The sequence below is a fragment of the Haemaphysalis longicornis genome, unplaced genomic scaffold, assembly GCF_048455015.1.
Source record: "Haemaphysalis longicornis isolate Haplotype H1 unplaced genomic scaffold, Haemaphysalis longicornis Haplotype H1 scaffold_10, whole genome shotgun sequence".
Lineage (NCBI taxonomy): Eukaryota > Metazoa > Arthropoda > Arachnida > Ixodida > Ixodidae > Haemaphysalis > Haemaphysalis longicornis.
This window is the reverse complement of record NW_027526204.1, coordinates 81,286,249-81,306,827: the sequence shown is the minus strand read 5'-3', so window position 1 is coordinate 81,306,827 and position 20,579 is coordinate 81,286,249. Positions and strand designations below refer to the sequence as shown.

Here is a 20,579-nt window from a genome sequence, read left to right as displayed (position 1 = left end):
AATCACCGATCGCTCAAACGGCAATTATCGCGGAAAGAAATTTTCACATACGAGAAGGGGGATGGTAATGTGGCGAAAACTAGTGTTAAGGATCGTCATCCGCAGTTGTACAGGCAGCGGCGATCAAATATCCGCCACGATGCTAAGCCTAAAGTTCCCGACGCCCGAGCCAAGCTGAGAAATGCGACGCAACTGCCGCTACATGCGTTCGGGAAGTCGCATTTGAGTTCTCGATCTACCCTGGTTTAGCCTATCGGATGCAACGCATCTTCAAGCGAATTGTCCTGCTTACATGCGATGCGATGCGGTACGGTAATGCGACAAATCCAATGCGATACGCTGCTGTCGCATCCACGTAAACGCACTTTATGACGTCATAGAATCTTGCTCGTGATTTGGCGGCCACCAACTTAAGCTGTCGCCAAGAAACATGACGGGGTGATTGTAGTGGCACCCCTAATTTTATTTGATCACAGCACTTGAATGCTAACAAGCAGTAAACACCCTGATAACTACGTTTTTAGCATTGGCCCATAATTAGGGTTGTTCATTTTCGGGTTTTATGTTTTTAAATCCGGGGGTAAAAATTGGGTGCTATTTCTCTAAGTGATAAACGGGGAGAAATCAGGGTTCCTTTTTTTTTTTTGCCGAATCATTCCGACATTCGGGTTTTTTCGGGTTAAATCTACAGAAGTACTAAGTAATGCACACAGCTTATTTTAGATGGTATCCCAATCTTCTTAACTCTAACGCGCTAAAATTGGTGTTTATTTCAAGCTCGTATAATCGGGGGGGACATCCGGGTTTTCTAGAAAAGGCTCTCCAAAATTTGGCATTTGTTTTGGAAATGAATCAGTAACGATGACAATAAGGAAAATTGATAACTTTTAAGAAATAAAACATTTTATTCACAAAAGGCCGGTCGTGATTTTTCTATCCTCCTTGTTTACAAACATTATCATCTGCTTGCGCAACATGTCTGTCTTCATTTGAGACATGTCCGATCGTTGAACGTATCTCAGTTGGGAGAAAGTTCTCTCGACATCACAGCATCCGTTAGGGAGGTACAACAATGTCAGTGCAGCATCTGCCAGGCTGGGTTAGCGAGCCGTACAGTCATGCCAATACTCAATGAGTTCGACAGCTGTGTTTTTGGGGCTTGCTTCCAGCAAGTACTGGTAGAGAACGGCAGACCGCCAGCGTACGGTTGTGCAGATCGCTGATTTGAGAAGGTCCATTCGAAGAGAAATCAGGTTTAACCCGATCCTCCTGAAACATGTTCAGGATGTAAGAATCGAGTAAAATCGGGTTTAACCCTAAAATGAACAACCCTACCCATAATAAATCACTTCTGCTCATAATACATCACTGTAACATCAAATTTGAAACTTTCTTTATATCGTAATTACCCGATTCTAACGCGCCCCCAATTTTCCTGGCAAAAAAAACGAAAAAACTTGCACCTCCGATTGTAACACGCACGGAACTTTGTGAGCAAGAAAAACGAATGCGAGAGAAATGGGCGATTTATTTCCCGAAATAATCTCACTCATCTCACTCCTTGTCGCTCTCCGCTGACCACAACATCCCGTCCTCGGTGCCGTCAAGCGCGTTCGCAATGCCACACTGCTGAACGAACGTTCAACCATGGTTGATGGGATCGTGGCCCATTCCCTCGCACGCCCATCCCGCGAGCTTCTCCAGAGGCGCACGCTTCAGCCGACCGCTCGTTTTGAACGCGAGAGAGCCGCTGCTGCCATTGCTGTTATCAAGCGCGCAAGTGGAACGATTTGACAATTTGTGTGACCGCCGATAGAAAAGCCTAGGCACCTATGCTTCCTGCGTCCGAAAAATTGTTGCTAAAAGCTTTGGTGATGGCGATGGGTGGGAAGAAATTTCCACTGTTTGGGCAGTTTCAGTTTCGTATCCGATTCTAACGCGCAAGTGCTTTTTTGACCTATTTTTCTGGGAAAAAAGTGCGCATTAGAATCGGGTAAGTACGGTATTTCTCGCGTTTCAAAAATGTGTACCGTGGCTGGAATGGCTCTGAGTGGGTTACCAAAGGGTAGTTCTTTTAAAAAAAATAAAAAAAGTTGTATTTTCTCTTCATGGCACCTTTAAATGTGTACCCATGCCACACGATGGCCTGCCTAATGACCGCCACTCAGAAGTTCAGAAAACGAAAATACTTTACAGGAACGTGCCTGGAAGCACAATGACTGAATCCGGAGTGGTATCACTCAATCACAGCGCATTAGCGGTGCGCAGAAATGTAGGCATTAATCGACCTCATTTAGGGGAATTCCCCAAGGTGCAGTAAGTTTCTGCAAACGAAAATTTACACCAGGGTGTCCTGGTTCAGGACAAATTTTTCTTCAATTGGAACGTTTCTGAGAAAGCTGGGTAGATTTCTTTAGTAGCCGTATGGCTGCATTTCCAAATGCCAAATTTTTCTTCGCAGTAATACAGGCAGTAACAACGGCAGGGCAGTGACGATAACAGCAGCCCAACAAACCTATCAAATGACATGTCAGCACAAGGAGCAGTAAGAATAGGTAAAGTAGCCATGTTGGGAATAGAATAGGTCATTGGAATACTTTTCCTGTAGTCTTGTTTATATCTGTTTTCGCTTCACTAAATGGGGCGGTAGACCTTTTCATGTGCCTCGTAAGAATTGCGACCTTGATAGCGCATCTACATATACCTATACTACCGTTTCTACAGATAGAGCGATATGATAATTAAATTGAGTGCATTTTCTTTCTTTTTTTTTATTTGGCAATTTAGTTCAGAAATTGCTCCCATAACACAACCTACCAACCCATTTTTCTTAAAGGGACACTGAAGTGATATGTAAACATTGCGGGATTACTAGCGCAAATTGTAGTCCGGAGTCCCCAGGCCATGTTTCGACCACTCTAGGCGCGTTTACGCGATTTTATTTAGTAGAAAAACTAATTCGAAAACGCTGTCCTCCTCTCTTTACGCTCGCCCATTTTCTGTGGCGTTTTCGTGTGACGTCAGGAGGGGATGAGCTGGCAATTGGCTGCGCCACGGCTGCGCTACTGCACGGCTCCCCGGCCGACAGAGTCAGTCGGCCCAGCGTTTCGTCCGCCGGCCGCCTGCGGGTCGTCGCAATCAAGGAGGTTAAAAAAAAATTGCTTGGTCGCAATTCGTCCGCTTAGTTGAAACGAAGCCAGGACACGTTTGTGAATGGAAGAATGTGCCTTTCTTTACTTGGTTTGTTTGTACACTGTATCTAGCTCCAAGTCAAGGTCGCTTCACACAAGCGCTGCACATGCGACGCTTCGCTGACTGGTACGCCAGTAGGAAAATATAAGGCCTCTTGAAGGCGGGAGAAGAGTCAGCGAAGTCAATATAGGTACTAAGCAAATAAAATCAACTGATATTTTTACCGTACAGCGTAAAACTAGGGCGCGGGAAGCACTTTTTTACGCTGGGCGAACAAGCACAGCGGTCAGCAGCACGACTACGCATCTGCGAACGCTTTTCCGTCTACGAAATGCAATTGCTAGACGTGAGCTACTGTGGAAACTCGGGCGACGCTTACTGCACGATCGCAGTACAACAAATAGTCACCTAAGCGGCTTGAAATGCCAAAACTAAATAAAAGTGTAAACCGGTTGTACAATATATACCCTATATTAGCAAGGCTGTCGCGTCCCGCTCCGTAGCCTAGCAGTCTGGGGCGGTAGGAATTCACCCTGAATGTTTTTCGAGTCACGAGTTCGAATCCCCGCATGTACGTGCTTGTTTTTTTTGTAAGTTAACTTTTTTGTTTTCCGCCGATGTTTTCTATATTGAGTTCACCTTTTTTGGGGCCGCAACGTTCATGGCTACACGAACTAGTTCACAAAACGCGCGCAGGCTGGCACTGGCGCTCTAGCGAGTTCTCGTTGGCGTGCTGTTGCCATAAGCTCCGACTGCTTGCAGGCAGTGGGCACAGGCCAGAATGAACAGACCCTTGGCCTGGTGCGAACACGCTTTTTACGATACAGGCATGAGGGAGGCAAGCTCCAAATATGGGGGAAAAGCGCATGACATTTGGGCGTCTGCGGGTACGCGGAGGGCGTTCATGCACTGCGTAGGTCTCGGCTAGTGAATGCTACGACTACAAGCCGTCCTGGGAGGCTTATCTTGTGCATTTTACAGCCGACAACATGGCAGAAGCGCGGTACGATGATTACTGAGATATTGAGAATGCCCATCCAACAAAGCCATTGGTTATGTTTTACAGAACCGAAACCGAAACCGAAACTTGTGTGATTGCTAACCTTGGGCATCGTCCAATCACGGCGCCCCTCCTCTCAACGTCACAGCCTTAGTTGGTGCGGCCGCCGCAAACCGCGCATGGTAGTTTTTCTTCTTTCGCGCTTTGTAAAATAATTACCGATTTGTCAACCGGATAAACGATGAAAAGTGTGCTAATTTGAGGCAGTCTACGCAGTGCAAGCAAAAACGGGAGCTTTACAAATTCACTTCAGTGTCCCTTTAAAAGTATCGAAGCAGAGGCTCTCAATGATGAATAAACTCACCTGAATTACAAAGCAGATCAGCTAGACTCAACTGGACGAGCCAACTCAGCAGAGACAATGTTCTTGGCTTGCCTCCGCTTGTATGTCTTATCTGAAAAATTTAAGGATTGTGAGAACAAACAAAACAACAACAAGAAAAAGAAAGAACCTGCACAGCTTTCAGCCAAGAGGCCCGAATACGAATACGGAACTATTATTATGCAAGTTTCGGCCAACCACATGCAATGTGATTCCCAAACCCCTGCTTCGCACAAAAAAAAATGCGTTCTATCTTGACTTTTTTTTTTAAGAAACAGCATGGAAAAGCTTTAGCATAGCCTCAGCGCAGAGGATGTAACACTCTGGGTTTGCGGCGGTAGTGATGGTCACATTCAGGACACTCTCCAACACTCCATCAACACAGTCGAATGATTTGTTGCACCCCATTGCCTCAGCTGCCTACCCGAAAAATCAGAACTTCTTCTCCACCATCGCACCGGTAGGGAGAGAAAATCCACTTCCACTCCCCCTTCAGTGCAACTTTTTGCTGCCGGTTCACACCGCATTCCTATCGTTCGAGTATTCGTGCTTTGGGACTTCGAATACAAGCGAATGGACAGAATTGCGAAACTGTGACAGCGCTTGAAAAAAGTGTGTGTGCACCAGCCAGGATAGCTGGCTGCAACCATGGAATAGAGGAATCTAACCTCGTTCACATCGTACAGGCCTTTGTAGCAAGCTAGGTGATGTACTTTACTCCATACCTCCAACAACAGCGGGTGGAAGTATTTAAAATAGATACTCTCCTCCGCAGAGCCAACAAGCAGGCCATCGGTCTCCCAATAAGCACGTCCACCAAGCAGTTTGAGGTCCTGGTTCAAACAGCTTGAATGAGCTCATCGAGGCTCAACAGCTAGGGCAACTCGATTCGCTCGGTACGGCTCACCCCCATAGTGCGCCCACCTGTTTTGCGATTCTGTCAACGTAAAAGAAAACCTTTACATGTCTCCGCTTTTGCATAACCTGCATCCTATACATAACAAGGAGCGGTGAGAGGCCAAAACCCATGCACTGCAGAAACGCTACACGAAAGCCGGAAACGCGGCCGATTACGCAGGTCGCGCAGCAATGGCCATAGTGGTTGTTAACAATCAGGGTAATTCCATCGCCTCCTGCCTGATCAGCTTGAGAGACTCGCTGGTTCGAGAAGAGGCAGCCATCGCACTAGCCATGGTTGCTTCCACAAAAATCAAGACAATCGTTAGCAACTCCAAGTCAGCAATCCTAAATTTCTAATGGTGACAAATATGCAGGGACGTATCTGCAATCCTAATTTCTGGCATCCACCCCGAAAATCGGATGGGAAAGATCAACTTAATTTGGACCCCCGCCCACCCCGGCCTGGTAGAGAATGAGCCTGCGCATGAAGTCGCTCAAGGCTTTACCGACCATTGTCTCTGTCCTTGTGTCGGGCAAGGACAGACTAGTTTAGTGTCATACAGTGACATTACAAGACATCATCGCTTAAAGGGGCCATGCAGATAAAATACAAGTTTCTTTTATTTGAAAGATTTTGTGTATTATAGTGCCCCCAGCGCTTGTCCAGCAGCAAAAAATGCTCTGTTCTCTGAGAAATTAATCAATTTAGTTCAAAATTTTGATTCTCCCGCCAAATTGCGTGTTTTCAGGACATCTGCAATGACATCACAAACTTCTGGGGAGCCTTGTTTACCGTTAGCCAACCTAGATGGTGCAACCATACTGCGCCGGGCCGTTTTCTGCCTTTGCTTTGCTTTTGACCGTATTTGCACCTGGCTTGTTTTTGTTACGGTAGAAAGAAATCCTTTCGTGAAACATGGTGTTCGTTCAACAAATACGGTCACGTAAGACACCATCACTTATGTCAATCAGCCAGTGTCATCTGAGACAACCCCAAGGCGCCGCAGTGCTGTGCAGCTAAAACAAGCATAGTGCGTGCAGTACCAACAGCAGTACACATTGGTACTTCTATGTTTACGTGTACTTTTACTACTGCCACTGTTTACTCCACCATTCTTGCTGCTGTAAAATGAATATACATTGTTTAAGCACAAATAGCTCGTTCAGCAAGCTTATAATCCCTGCCTACTTTGTGTTTGCTTTTGCCGGCCTCAACCAATCACAGAGCTGTCACTATGACATCATAGGTTCTGTTGCGGGAAATGAGCTAGTGGGTCGCATGGCCATTCCATTTTATCCTAATTATATAGCTTAATTGAGCGAAGTGTGAGTTAAAAGTGGTGTCAGTACGATTCTGACGACGCAATCTTTCAAATAAACCAAACTTCTGTTTTTTCTGCACGGCCCCTTTAAACTGGCCCCACTACCCACTGCACATCCATTCCCAGACATTCAATCGCCTGGCGACTCCTACAGACCCACTCGTATCCAAGCCCACTAGTGTATGGCTATTGCTACCAAGGGCGCTACTTCACCTGAGTGTCACAGGTGTCAGAACATGTGGACTTCGCACACAGGTTATGGCAATATCCGCAAGCAGTGACGAATTGCCTCGCAATCACTAACAGTGAGCAGTGGGAGACCATGCAACTCAGCTCACGCCCCGAAGACCCAACTCAGGGCCGTCCAGCTGGCTGAGGATGCTGCCAGAACCAAACAGATCATTGCCGATGACTAAGCATCAAGTTCAAGTTCTTCATTTACACTATAAAGATGTGGGTTGGCTCATGCGAAAAGTGGAAAGAGTTTCACTTGAAACTCAATAACCTTTAGTCTCCCTCTCTCTCTTTCTCTACCCAGTACGGCAAACACGACATTACCCAGTTGTTATACTCTTCACAATTTTTCTTCACTATTTTGTTCCTTTTGCCTCAATTATACAAAGCAACAAGTTCCTTCATTTCATGCTAAATTGCTTGCAGCCAAATAGGGTAATTTGCTGCACGTGCAGCGAGAAATAAAAAAATTAGCCGTGCATTTATTTTAATGCAGAAAGCTTTGCTTTGTTCACAGACTATAGAGTATGCAGCCAACTTGAACGCAAACTGTAAGCCGCTGTAGCACACAATTAGGGTGAAAAAATGATTAGGGGTCATGGCGATTCAGGGATTTTTGGGCACTTTCCCAATGGTATCCTCGTGGTAACCCGTATGGGTTGATTGTCAAAGGATTAAAGTCTTCAATAGGTAACTTTTACAGTAGAGCTCTTACAGGCTAACACTCGTGTGTTTTTGGATGCGCAGACCACGCAAAGCCGCCGCCCCCACTGCCCGTCTTCACCTCACCACACGTTCTATTCACCTCCGATGCTTCCTATTTGTATATGACATGGCGCACATTGCCTCCCAAGAAAATGTCTTCCCAGCAATGCATATGTGTTTAGAAGAGAAGCCAACTTTAAGGAGATTTGTGTGAACTCGGCCCTTGTAAGCTGGTTTTATCACACTGTGTATCGCATATCGAAGCGTACTCATAAATAGCATCCTCGATTAACTGCACCGGTGCGCACCAGGGCGCACCAGTGTGCCTTTTAATCCTTGATAAACCACGCCAGTGCGCACCATCTGTCCTTGATAAACCGGGGCGCACCGTTGCGGGGCAATTTTCGGTTGCCCTGTCGCAAACAGAGATCCGACGAAGTGTTGGGGCGCAATCCCAAGATGCATCGCAAACAATGGAGGAAGGTGGCTTCCTTTGCTGTCTGCTGCAGCCAGTTGCAGCAACGGCATGTCGAGGCAGTTGTGTGAAGGCGGAACGGCTGTATATTGCTGCTGACAAGGAAAAGTTCCTTGCGTATTCATCAGATAGCAATACAACAAGCTCAGAACGGGTGCTAATACCAGCCAGAGAATGCACGTGAGAAAACAAACATTATGTGCCATGTAGGAATTTCCCTCACTGCAAACAAGGCTGCATGGCCAGCCAGTAGGAGTAAATATTGGAGCTTTGCATTCGTTTTGTTCAAATGAGGTATCACGCACTGTCGCTGGAGTGCCCAGACCATGAAGGACCTACATATTTTGCCGTAGCTGAGGGTCTGCAGGCACACGTTGTTATGGCTTTCAGAAGACGAGCAGCAGCTTGTCGGTGGCTGTTTAGTAGGACATTGTTGTGCATGTGTGAGGGACATAGGTTGTGTGGTGGCTTCCAATAAACATCAATTTGTAGAGCACTGTGTCTTATTGGGCTGCTTTACTGAAACTTGTCAAAGCTTTCATGAGTTCCTCTCATAGTCCAAAAGATGGAGCTAGTGTAGAGCCACTCAGTTTGCCCTCGATCAATTCTCCGTGCTGGTGCGCCCTGTCGTGGAGCACTGTGCACAGCACCAGTTTCGGGGGCAACTTTGCTGCGTGCTGTTCGAGGACGCTAATAGAAAAAAATAGGTGGCAATGGGTGCAAACACGGTGGGAGGAGACCGCCGCCGACAATCTGGCCGCAAAAGCCAAACGTAAGCACAATGTCTATCAGGCCCCAATATCGCGACGAAGAAAGTGGAAAACCATGGCGTTGCTACAATCCTGTGACGTTTGAGTGGAGTGCAGTGAGGTGGAGGTGCAGCAATTTGATGCCATGAGCATGCGCCGTAGTTGGGGCATTGCGGGTTGGCAGGCGGCTACCAGCAGTTGCGGCGACCGCGTGAAAATGTACGTTGAGCTCGAAGATACACGGGACAAATTTCGTGTCGCCGCTGATGCGTATGGCACAACCCAGATGGCCGTAAACATCCAGCTGTAGAGGACAACAGGTGAGGATGATTAGCAGACGGCTATGCCTATACCTCACTCGATTGTAAACACGCAGGGGCGCTGCTGACGGTGCAGCCATGGTGCACGGCACCGTGGAAACAGGCCGGAGCACTGCACCACCACCCCAGAAATTTCTATGCACCATTGCCGTGCACCGCTTCTGAATTGAATGGAGCTATCATTTCTGTGGAAGATGCACCATGGAATATTTATTTGAGCAACACTGTTAAGCTTTAGGTTCTCGACTGATTTCCTGGTAGTGCATACAGTCTCTACAAGTAATGCCCCGGATTGAAGACCAAGACTTTCGTAGCATGCCTCATAATGTATGAGACATAACCTCCCTTCTGTAACATTTTGTTTTATTTCACAGTTACTACTCCAAAGGATGCAAATTTTACCCTTGCAACTAGGCTTCGCCCAGATGAAACATAAAATGTGGTTTAATCTGCCTCGACAGTCCAAATGAGTGAACGCGCTTCTTTTATTCCGTCAATGCAGCACGCCGGACACTCGGTGTAGCTCCCACGATACCGCAAATCTCGCTGTGTTTTGAATTTTTGACAGCCCACCTGCATTAGCTGCTATACAAGGTTACTGAAAATGGGAACACGAAAATGCCTTCCCATCTGAAATGCACAGCTGCACCCAGCACTCCAGGAACTTGCGTAACAAGACATACGTTCCAAAAACGGTGGTGAACTCTGCTTGGAGATTCTAGTTTACTGAATGAGAGCCATCTTAAGAGAAGACGCAATTGTTTCTTTGAGTGATATAGTATTTTCCCTTACTGCACTTGCAAGAGCCAACTTCCTAAAATGTGCATCAAAAAAACTGCCAAGCGCAACTTTAGGGTTTTAGACATGCTGCACCAGTAGTCGCTGCCACTTCTAGGAGAGAAAAAAGTTAAACACATGAAGAATATGCACTAACACAGCTCCAAAGAGGCAGGAAAATGAATGCTAGAAAAAAAAAGAAAGTTTAAATTTAAAGTTGAAAAACCTCTCGGACGCTTAGAAGATGCCTTCTGACAACATTCAATGGGAACTCCCACCTTATGATGTTGGCTGGTATACAACTGACAACTGCAGCTAAAAACCCTCCAATGACATAAGAGACCACGCCACTGTTGAGACGTGACAATTACACGATATTATAAATGAAAAGCAATGGCTCACAGAAGTTTGTGTTCCCACCAGGAGTCCACCTGATCATAGCAAACTCGAGCACTGCCCCAGCCAAGAAGAAAAACGGCATGAAGCGGTAAGGTCCAAAGGTCTCCCTTCCAGGCCAGCTCTGTACCAGCCGTGATATCAAACCCCAGCGCTTCATTCCTGCGAAATAAACAAAAAAATGTCTCAGGTCTAACACTGGCAAAGCGAATGCGTCATTGCATACGTGCGAGATAATTTTAGGAAGTGATGCAACCTGCTTCCATACCTAGTTTAAACGAGTTGAAGCTAAGAATACGCACGCAGTGTTTCGTGAAAGTACGCCGTTTCTTGAGATTTCACAGCGTGCCGTCTAGCTATACCTATTAGATGATTGGATTCATCCTTTTTCTTGCGTTGAAAGGCACACACAGAGAGCCCAGACGGCATTCCATCAGTTGGAAGACGGAGATACCAATGTCCGGCGAAGCACATGCTCAACCTTCGCATAATCCCATGGTTCGCTTGCGATGATGTGTATCTAAGATGTATCCAAGTAGAGCTTTCACTGTAGAACATTGAGATGCCACAATAGTAATTACGATAGGTGATCACTACCACACACACTCATCTTTCTTAAGTTAGAAGAATGATCTAACACATTCACCCATCAGCCATAGCATAATTTTTTAGGTGTGATGAATTTTTTGTAACCTTATGAGAGCGCCGGGAGGACTTAAGGCCCGTTCACACCAGCGACGAAGCAACGCGACGAAGCAACAAAAGCTACAGCGATCGCCACCCTTGCTGTTCACACTTGCATGCGACATTGAGCGACGGCGACGATGACTTCTTGCTTTTCTTGTTATTGTCTTGCGCTCGGACTGCGACTTCACGGGAGGTTCGCCACTTGTGGAGACACAGCATCTGGGTGCTTTGGCAGGATATGACGTCAGGAAGTCTCGCCTCCTGCTCCCGCTTCAAAAGCGACGACGGCGGGGAAAATTGGTCGAGACCGATCGCTCTCGCCGTGCGACGAAAGCGACAGAAATTTTTCATCACTTCCGTCGCTTTCGCTCGCTTTTGTCACAAGTGTGAACGGGCCTTTAGGCTTATTTGCACTGCTTTTTTACCCTATTTCTTTGCGTTCCTTTTTTCACATACCCCTCCTCTCCATAGCGCTTCTTACGAGGCCTTGGTTTAAGAAGAAATAAATAAGTAAACTCATTTCACAAACTGCATGAAACCGTGGTGAGGTTGCACCTAGCACCAGCCAATGAGACGAGAGGATGCGACAGTGCCAGCCAATGAGAAAAGTGGACGATACAGCAGGAAGCAGACGACACGGCCATCAAATATTTTTGTTATTTTGTTTTCTGCGCGCTGTGCACTGTTCAGCACGCCTTGCAGCTTCCAAGAGAGCAACGAACAAGCGATACCCTGCTACGCAGGCCTTAATTACACTCGCCCCTACATAAATACTACATGGAACACATATTCGTAAATCCACAGCACCAGTTTTTTTGTCCCAAACTACGACGCCCAACAGGCACTCAATATAGGGTCATTCCACGCCAAAGTATTATCCCCACCGCCCACCACGCCATTAAAAGGATGTCACTTTCCAATGCGGATAAATTAAGACCACGCGGAGGAGCCAGAACAGTTCCTGCACCCTAGGCTTCATAAACGTGGTTTGACCAATCATTCCGACACAGACACGGTTTTTATGCTATGCACTGCAAGAGCTGCATGAAATCAGTGAAATTACGTGCGGGAAGCCTACACACGCCTTGGTTTTACCACTTTGCCCCAAACGTGGCCTTCGTAGCAACTTACTGATGTTTGCACCTACAGTCAACTACAGTTCCCGCAATCACTATATAGCGAAAGTATGAACACTTGATTGGCTTTTTCAGGTTTGCTCCGCCGCACACAATAAAATGGGTACGCAAAATTAATGTGGTCATGCCGATGACTGCTCATTATGGCGATCGCAGCGGTCTTGTTCCCTAGTCGGGATAGGAGACATTGAAACATGCAGAGAGAAAATAAATTATACTTTAGAAAGAAATTCGGGGTTACTTTTGCGATATGTTACCACTATATGCTGCCCGTAATATCGTGGTGCGCGTCTGATATCCGTCCGCCTACGGTATAATACCACTACTTATGTAGCAGTGGAATCACGATTACGCCCTTCATGCAACACCACTGCCGCTCACAACAAAAGAATTAATTTTGTTTCTCTTCCGAATACCATCCACGAAATTGACGTTGGTTGTGCTGCTCAGCGAGTGCCTTTGGACCATGACATTCAACGACGAACATACTTAGCCAAAAATGCGCACCGCTGGAACTTTACCCCGCAATAATTGACAGCGGTAGGTCACGTCTACTCACAGATGTAACAACGAGTGAGGAGAGACTAAAACCAACTCATAATCGGATTGTCCGCATCACGCCAAGGTTACGCCGCACGGAATCACAAACGCAGCGTGGACGGCGCCATGCTTGGAGTTCGTTTACTGTTTCACTCACTTGTCCCTGGATGGCGCCAGCTAGGCCGCCACGTTGTCGCTGCCTGTTCCCAATGGTTACGGGTCTCCTTCGCAGCAGGAGAGATTGCTATTCTCCCTTTCGTAGTATTAGGCCAACTAAAATTGTTCATAAAATCGTCATGAACCCTACCCTCAGCCTGACCGTTGAAGTTTCTCTTTGCCTTGGCGCTGCCATTCAAAAATAGCGCTGGAAACACCCTTTCTCATTGGCTGTCAGCTTTTGTGAGAGTCACTGAAAGCCAATCAGACCATAGTTTAGCAAAAAAAAAAAAAAAGACAAGGCGATGAAAAAGAAAGACAAGTTTCGTTTTCAAGCACTGCTTCAAGCAGAAGTAAAGTACACGATTGCTGTATTCAAAATAAAATTTATATTTGCGCGTTGTTTTTAGCGTGAAAATTTTTTTTGCGACGTACAGGCGTGTGCGAAATAAAAGCGAGTTTAAGAAGTGGCAGCGATGTATTATAATTTCCATTGTGTGAAACAGCCTTTATGAGTTCAACTAGAGATCAAAAAGGGCTTCATTGGCTTTGTTAACGTTGATAAGAACATTCGGAATACTGCATTTCTAAGTGGCTCTAAACGTAGCATTGGCCAAAAGAAAAGCCAGCAACCCTGTTGTTTTGAAACTTGCTACTCTCCGCAGCAGGCGGCGCGATCGTCGGTCCGCTAGTTTCCGTAGGGGGCGCCATGTGTCGGACATTTGTGAAAAGACCCATTTAAAGAGTGATTAAATTTGTTGTTAATACCAGGAAAACGCTTAAAATGGCCTGGTGCAGGTGAGTACCCCTGAGCGAACGCTCTTTTCCTCTTCTTTTTGCAAAGCTCTCGCATGCCCAGGCCGGACCCCCGTTCGACGAAGTCCGAGCCGCGATCGTGCCGATGCCTCGAAACGAACGCGAGATCGGCGCTCCGACCGTCGTCGCGGCAAGCATTTCGCTAGCATTCGTCGTCGTCGTCGTTCATCGGCTCGCTGCACGGCTCCGGGAGCTCGCACCGCGCGAGCTGACGGCCTCTCGGTTTTAGAGTCGCGGCGGTGCCGTCAACGCAGCGCGAACTCCGAACGCCGTACCGGCGGGCAAAAAGCGCTCGTTCGTGTAACTCGGACAGGCAGTCAGCCCGCTTCGCTACGGGCTTATGTGTGTCGCAATGATTTGTTCGCCTTGCGCCGGGGTTATTGTAAATGCGGCGAGCCTGCCGCTTTGCCCGCTGCGGCACCTGTCTCAAGTCAGTCGGCTTTCGCAAGGTTCTAGGAATGTCTTTTCCCGAACTTCCAGCGTTGTGTACGCGCTGTCTTTCTAATTTATTCTTCATTCTTTCGGTTCATGTGCGCTTGGTCCGCGAGTAGGGGGCGAAGTCTTGTTTCACGAGTGCCCGCGGACTGTTTACATTGCTGCGCTGTCCGGGGCTTGTCGTACGAACTCGACTGGTTGCGCAAAAGAACGTGAACCCAATCGCGATCGGTCTCGGGTGCTACGATGCAGTTTCGAGTCGAATGAGTTCGTCCGGAAGTTCGGCGAAGAAAAAACAAGAACAAAAATGTAGAAAAGAAACGAGAAACGGAGTCGAAACGCGCCCCGAGACGTGGCGTTTGCATTTCACTCGGGCCCGTTCCATTTTCTCGAATGGCCATTGTGTTTTTTGTATGGCTGGCGCGCCGCCCTAGACGTTGTTGGCTCTTGTCCGGAAGGCCGCCTATAATGCGCTCCTCTGACAGAAAGAGAAGAAAGGATGAAAAGAGCAGAAACCGATCCATTACGGAAACAGAATAGTCGCGAGCCAACGCGGTTTCGCGGGTAATGACGGGAACGTTTTGCCGCGTTGAAGTCGCGAGGGGTTATCATAAAAAGAAAAAAAACAAAAACAATGTCCTAGTCAACCTCAGAGAGTCAGTATCACATGTTTTCCACGCGAACTCAACTTGCAACCTCAATGTTCTGTTCGTTTTGCATGTGAATTGAGTCGAATCTTTGCTGAGCTCACCTGAGGACCTGTTGAATCCTTCCCGTCATTTCAATCCACCCCTGCTTTGCGACACCTCTGTCGGCGCGATTATCAGTTCCCATCGCAGGAATTTGACCTGTGTGTGTGTTTGTATAGTTTGTACGCATTGGTAACATTCAATTCCGTGTAGTGAATGGAAGATTTAGCGACGAAGCATTGTTATTCGTCGTGTGCGCACGGAGCAAGCGAGTTTTGTGCGGGTTGAAATAGAGTGTGGTTTGTGTTTCAGCATACATTGTTTCACAACAACGGGGAACAAATGAAGCGAACCGTCGGTGGCGGGAAAAATTTCAACGTTTCTCGATTCTGTTCACGGCAGGCTTGTCTCATCGCTTGCGCAACGCCCGTCGTTCGTGTCGTGACGCGTTTTCATTGTAGACAGGTGGCAACAACCGCATGAATGTGCGGTCTAGTTGAAACGTTCTTTCTAAGGCTGGATTGTAATGTATTTAAAAAAAAAAAAAGGCGAGGCTGCCGGGGTTGCTGCAGTCTTGAAAATCTTGTATAAAGGAGACGGTTCGGTCTACTAGCGTTGAATATACTGGACTGCTCGCAGGGATCCGAAATACTTGAAAATGGGCATGAATGGTGTAATTTTAACTCGCACGACGGCAACGTTATGTTCGCTGTTGAACAAATCGTCCAACCGTGCCATATGTTTACGAATATTGTTCGGTGGTGCTTATCGGCCGCTTGAAACAACGAGTGGAGGTCTCATAAGCACAGCTTTGAGTGCCAATGTTTGTGCCAGCGTGCAATCCGTTGTCCGGTGTGATCCGTCAACAAAACGAAATGCAAGCCCTCGATATCGTCGTGTCCCGAGTGTTGCTTCCTGGGCATAAAACCCTGCATGATACAGTCATTAGAGAAGCACCCCCGCTCGGAGCAGCAGAATAGAGGGAGAAGACAGCGCCGCCCCGTGTAGTACCTTGCTCAAAGCTCGCTTAATTTTCATCTTTCAACAAAGGGAGAAGAATTCGACTGGTTCTCTCTCTGCCTATCGTCGGCGCGGCGGGGAGGGGAGAGAGGGGTTTGAGGGTAAAGGCCGATCCACACGACGGACCGAGTCCGCGGTCCGATCGGTCACGTGATGCCGCGTCACGGCCCGCCGCGGTCCGATGCAGCGCCGAGAGCATCCACACGGCGGACCGCCGTAGCAGACGACAGAGCGGTCCAACCCAGAAACACTCTCCACCACAGTGCTTCCAACCAGACGAACTCGCGAACCCATACGAACGGCTCGCGCCCGCTCCGTACATGTTTTATGTGTATTTTGCGCTTGGTTTCGCGGTTCCGCGCGCATTTTGGAGCAGTCGAAATGTAAACAGAGCGCAAGCGTCGTTTGGCCGCTATGGCGTTAGCTTTGTACGTTGATGAAGAAGACTACCTTGCGCCGAAAAGGTCGTGCTGGGTTAAAAAGTGGATGTGTCGAAAAGAGCTGGGACTGCGGAACCAAGTTGTGGCGTGCGGAATCCAGAGCAGAGCGCATCCACACGGCGGGCCGGCTGAGCGGACCGGGGATGGCCGACCGTCTGAACACGCAAGCTGGAAGGTTGAACACAGGCGCCGTTTGGCCGCGACAACATGTTGTAACGCACAAGCCTGCACGAAACGTTTCATCCCCACAGTAACAGCCACCCGCGTGCCAGCCGGGCGGGCGCGCTCACGCAGCCGCCGGCGTCGTTCGCACGAAGGCGACACTACGAGCGGCGACGGCGGGGTGATGCGGGCTGCATACGGCTCGTCACACCGCTCGCTGGAACCGAACGCTTCCCGCAAATTGAGGTCCACATGCGTGAAACAAAGTGATAATGACGGCTAGCATTGCACTAGTAAGAGTCGTAGGACTCGCTAGTAAAAGCGCGGATGAAGTATGCGTCGCGATTGTCAGCCTAGCCCGCCGCCTATCCCAGCGGGGGTGATTGACAGGCTCCTTCGAGCGCTTCGAAACAGCCGCGCTGCCTGCGCCATTCTCTATTGGCGCAACTGGACCCGGCTCCGCCCACGCGGCGCGGGAGCTGTCAGACCACGCTGATTGATGTCGCGGTCCGCCGTCGAGACCGCGGACGGTAAACCCTCGGCGAATATTTGGCCCGCGAGGGCCGCGGTCCTGCCCGGACCAACGGCGGCCCGCGCGAACTGGTGACGTCCTGTCACGTGATGCGCGGACCGCGGTCCAAATAATCGTTTTGGTCCGCCGTGTGGATCGGCCTTAAGGAGTCGCCGCGGCCGTAGAAACGCGGAGGGGGAGGGGGCTGGCAGGTTCGCGCTGTGTTGTATTGATTTCGCGTAACAATTCTCCTTGCTGTTTCACGAACGAGCTCGCGCTCTGTCGAGGCCCGCGATCGATAAAAGCCGTACCGCCTCTCCGACCATTAGGCATGTCGTTCCTTCTTAGGTAAACAGCGTGTCTGCTGGAAGGAACGAAAGAGTGGGAAACGGAGGAAAAAAAAAAAAATCGCCATGCTTGTTGCAGTCATGCGACGTTATCTTGCGGTGCGGAGCCCGGCTTATGCCTTTTGACAGTTCTTTGTTTTGGTTTTGTTGTTCCGGGTGGATTGGCGAACGACGCCGGCGTGCGAAGGCATATCGTAACACGCCGGTTGAGTTGAGTGAAAGTGACGGCGAGGGGGGCGCGCTTAGCGTAAGTGAAAAAAAAGTCGAACCGGCCGATTGCTCAGTGGTTGGATTCTGGAACGTTTGTTGCACTTGCCGTCGCGGGCGACGGCGGTGTTGGATGGTTGGGAGCGGAGTCAGAGTTGTGTTTCGGCGTAACTGGGGCCGAAGCGTTTAAGGTCGACTTTCGTTTGAAATTTACCAGGTTCTAGCAGACGGGAGCTGGAATTTCGCCCTGCACGTTTAAACACACACACAAAAAAAAACAGGTCTGGTTCGTCAGAAAGACTGCCTTGTCCCGATAACAATGGTACTGCTTTTATCGCAAACTTCACACGAATAAGCGAGACCTCACCCCAGCCACTTTCCGTTGACGTGTCTATGACGTCACATAATTTTGTTCGGGCGATTGGCGGCGGCGTTCTAGTTGCGTCTGGTGGTGTGTGTCAACTTGAATTCGAATGTGTAGTCAACACAGTGAAAACTACGTTTGCAGTGCTGGCCTCTATTACGTCAGCCCTGCCCGTAACACGTCACTGTAGCTCGAAAAAATGAAAGTTTTTCAATATTTTTTTTTGCCTTGGTTTAAAGAACGTCCTTCGTGACAGTAATGTAGCTCACTGAGTTATCAAAGGCTAGTTCTTTGAAATTGAACAAAGTTGTATTCTAACTTCGCGGCCCGTTTAAACTCCCCTCTCACGAATAACTGAGGCGGAGGGGGGTAGCAAACTTCTTTTCAGCTTGAAGACAAGGTAGAAAGAGTTGGGGACATGAAAGCGTGAGGTAATTTGCCAATAACGTTGTTGCGAAATTGCGGTCCGACCGCTGACACCAGTTGTTGCTTTCGGGCAGGCGTTCCCGAGCCGAGCTCCGTCGCCTCCGTCATGCAAGTGGTAGCGTGGTGTGCGATTGCGGCCTCAAAACGTTGCTGCTTTGAAGATGGCGACAAGAAGCTGAAGTTGAACTTAACTGGTTTACTGCATGGCGAGAGATGAGCCGAAGCAAGACAAGACCCTGGCGGGCGAGATTACAGTGCAGAACTCGAGCAGAGTGACAGCATTGGTTCGCTGCTCCAACAGGAATGAACTCCGGCGCTTGGGGCTTGTATTTATACCCAAAGCGCTAACGGTCAAACAAGCCTTCCCTCCGGTTTTTGCATACGGCGCGACATAGTACAGACACACACAACGCTCTTTCCGGATTTGTGAGGGGTCGGTAGTAGCGGCGCACGCTGAGTCTGAGCGAGGGGTTCTCCGTTGCGGCTTCCGCGTCCTTCGGACGTGGATCGACACGTCGCGTTCGCGGCCGCCGAGGTTTCAATCACGCCGACAGTGAGGCGCCAGCGATCTGGCCTTTCCCAGGCATGTTGCGGCTCGTTGGAATACGTTGGCTGTCGCTGCAAGCCGGGGTCACCGACACAGAGGTGCCCACTCGAAAGGCGCACGTAGTGGAGGCTCCACCACAAAGCACAAAAGTGCTGCACCGAAGCCCGCTGCACAGTGGCGCGCTGATTCGTGATAACGTGTATAAGGCATGCTGAAAAGAACCGAAAGGTGGTGGACATATACTCAGGTACAACTTAATAACGGCGGCTGAAGTTGCCGCTGTGCCTCATCACCGCAGACGAATGTGCGTCACCTCCGCGCGGCGCAAGTAGTGCGTTACTGGGAGTATTTTGAACGTGGCACGAGCCGTTTCTGTGATTTTTCAGACTTAATATGCTTATAAACGACTGCAGCGACGACAAACAACCTACGCGAGAAAAGGCAGACGATATCGCGCATTCATAACCATCTCCTTTCAAAACGCACGCGCCCATTGACATCCGGGTCCGTCGCTTAGGCGGAGCGATACCGTGCATGAGCTATTGCAGTTATTAACTTGTTCCCCAGTGATAGCAATGACTTCGCTACCGACTATCCCAGCACGCATTTCGCACGTACGATTCGTCGGTCCGGCAAGAGCCGTCCTCGTTCTCACAGCCCGTGCCCAGGTTTCCGTGAGGCGCGGAATTTTCGTGGTTGTTTTTGTCATTGTTGTTCATCGGTCACGCTTCCCGTAAACTTCTGTCCTGTTCGGTGTGTGTAAACTAGTGCGAGGCGCCAGCGTTGTGCAAGCTTGACCAACGGAAGGGGCCTAAACTATACGTGGCATCGCGGTGCAGTTCGGCCATTTCGATTTGACCACCGAGTGAACAGCTGAGTGGCATGTCGGTGTTGAGATTCTGTCACACCTCTCGGCTTTCTTCTCTGATAAAGAGCTCTCTCTCTCTCTCTCTCTCTCTCTCTCTCTCTCTCTCTCTCTCTCTCTCTCTCTCTCTCTCTCTCTCTCTCTCTCTCTCTCTCTCTCTCTCTCTCAGTTGGAAGTAGTTTTCAATAGAATGTGGGAAGTGCAGGACTCTTTGGAATGGGAATTATGGGCGACAAAAAAGGAAAACATACGGAGGTGCCTTCTGGGCAGTCAGAGATGGCAGATCAGTCACCTATATTTAGCGACATTCCGTCCCTTTGCAAGGTACAAGCCCGGAATTGATTGATTGATAGATAATGATATCCCCTTTATATCAGAGTGATTCTGTGTGTCACGGCACCATAAAAGGAGGTGTATTTCTGTGCACTGCTTTTTAAAAAAAAAAATTGTGCTGCTCCAGCGGCGGGCTCAGACAAATTTTGTCCCTTATATTCTCTCGAGCAACTGGTGCCCACTGGTCGACCCCCCGTTGTCTATTGGTGGAGCCTTGGGTTGTGACGCTAACGGCCTGAGTTCAACGCCACCCACCTTTAGCAATTGTAATTTATCGCCAATTCCTCCGATTTTTTGTTTATTGTGAAAATACTCGGTGAGATTGTTTCCACGCGTTCTGCTTGTAATTATAGGTGGTTCGGTATCTTTGACGTCACTTTGGGGCGCGGGGCGCAGCCCATCGCCGCGTTTGATTAACGTTCTTTTTTTTTTTTTTTTTTTCTATT

At 48.6% G+C, this 20,579-nt stretch overlaps 2 protein-coding genes across 2 annotated transcripts in view; one reads left to right on the top strand and one right to left on the bottom strand.

Annotated features, from left to right (window-relative positions):
• The window catches only part of Sloth2 (ubiquinol-cytochrome c reductase complex assembly factor 6 sloth 2), a 26,136-nt gene extending 15,627 nt beyond the window's left edge, over window positions 1-10,509 (bottom strand). The window contains exons 1-2 of the mRNA XM_077690017.1: window positions 10,459-10,509; window positions 4,557-4,647 (exon numbers count right to left, since the gene is read on the bottom strand). The gene's annotated coding sequence lies outside the window, so the exon portion shown is untranslated. The remainder of the gene's footprint in view (window positions 1-4,556; window positions 4,648-10,458) is intronic.
• Window positions 10,510-13,642: 3,133 nt separating this feature from the next.
• The window catches only part of LOC144158848 (uncharacterized), a gene marked incomplete in the record, with an annotated part of 176,820 nt that continues 169,883 nt past the window's right edge, over window positions 13,643-20,579 (top strand). The window contains 1 exon segment of the mRNA XM_077690016.1: window positions 13,643-13,769. Within this exon segment, the coding sequence (XP_077546142.1) occupies window positions 13,756-13,769 (14 nt within the window).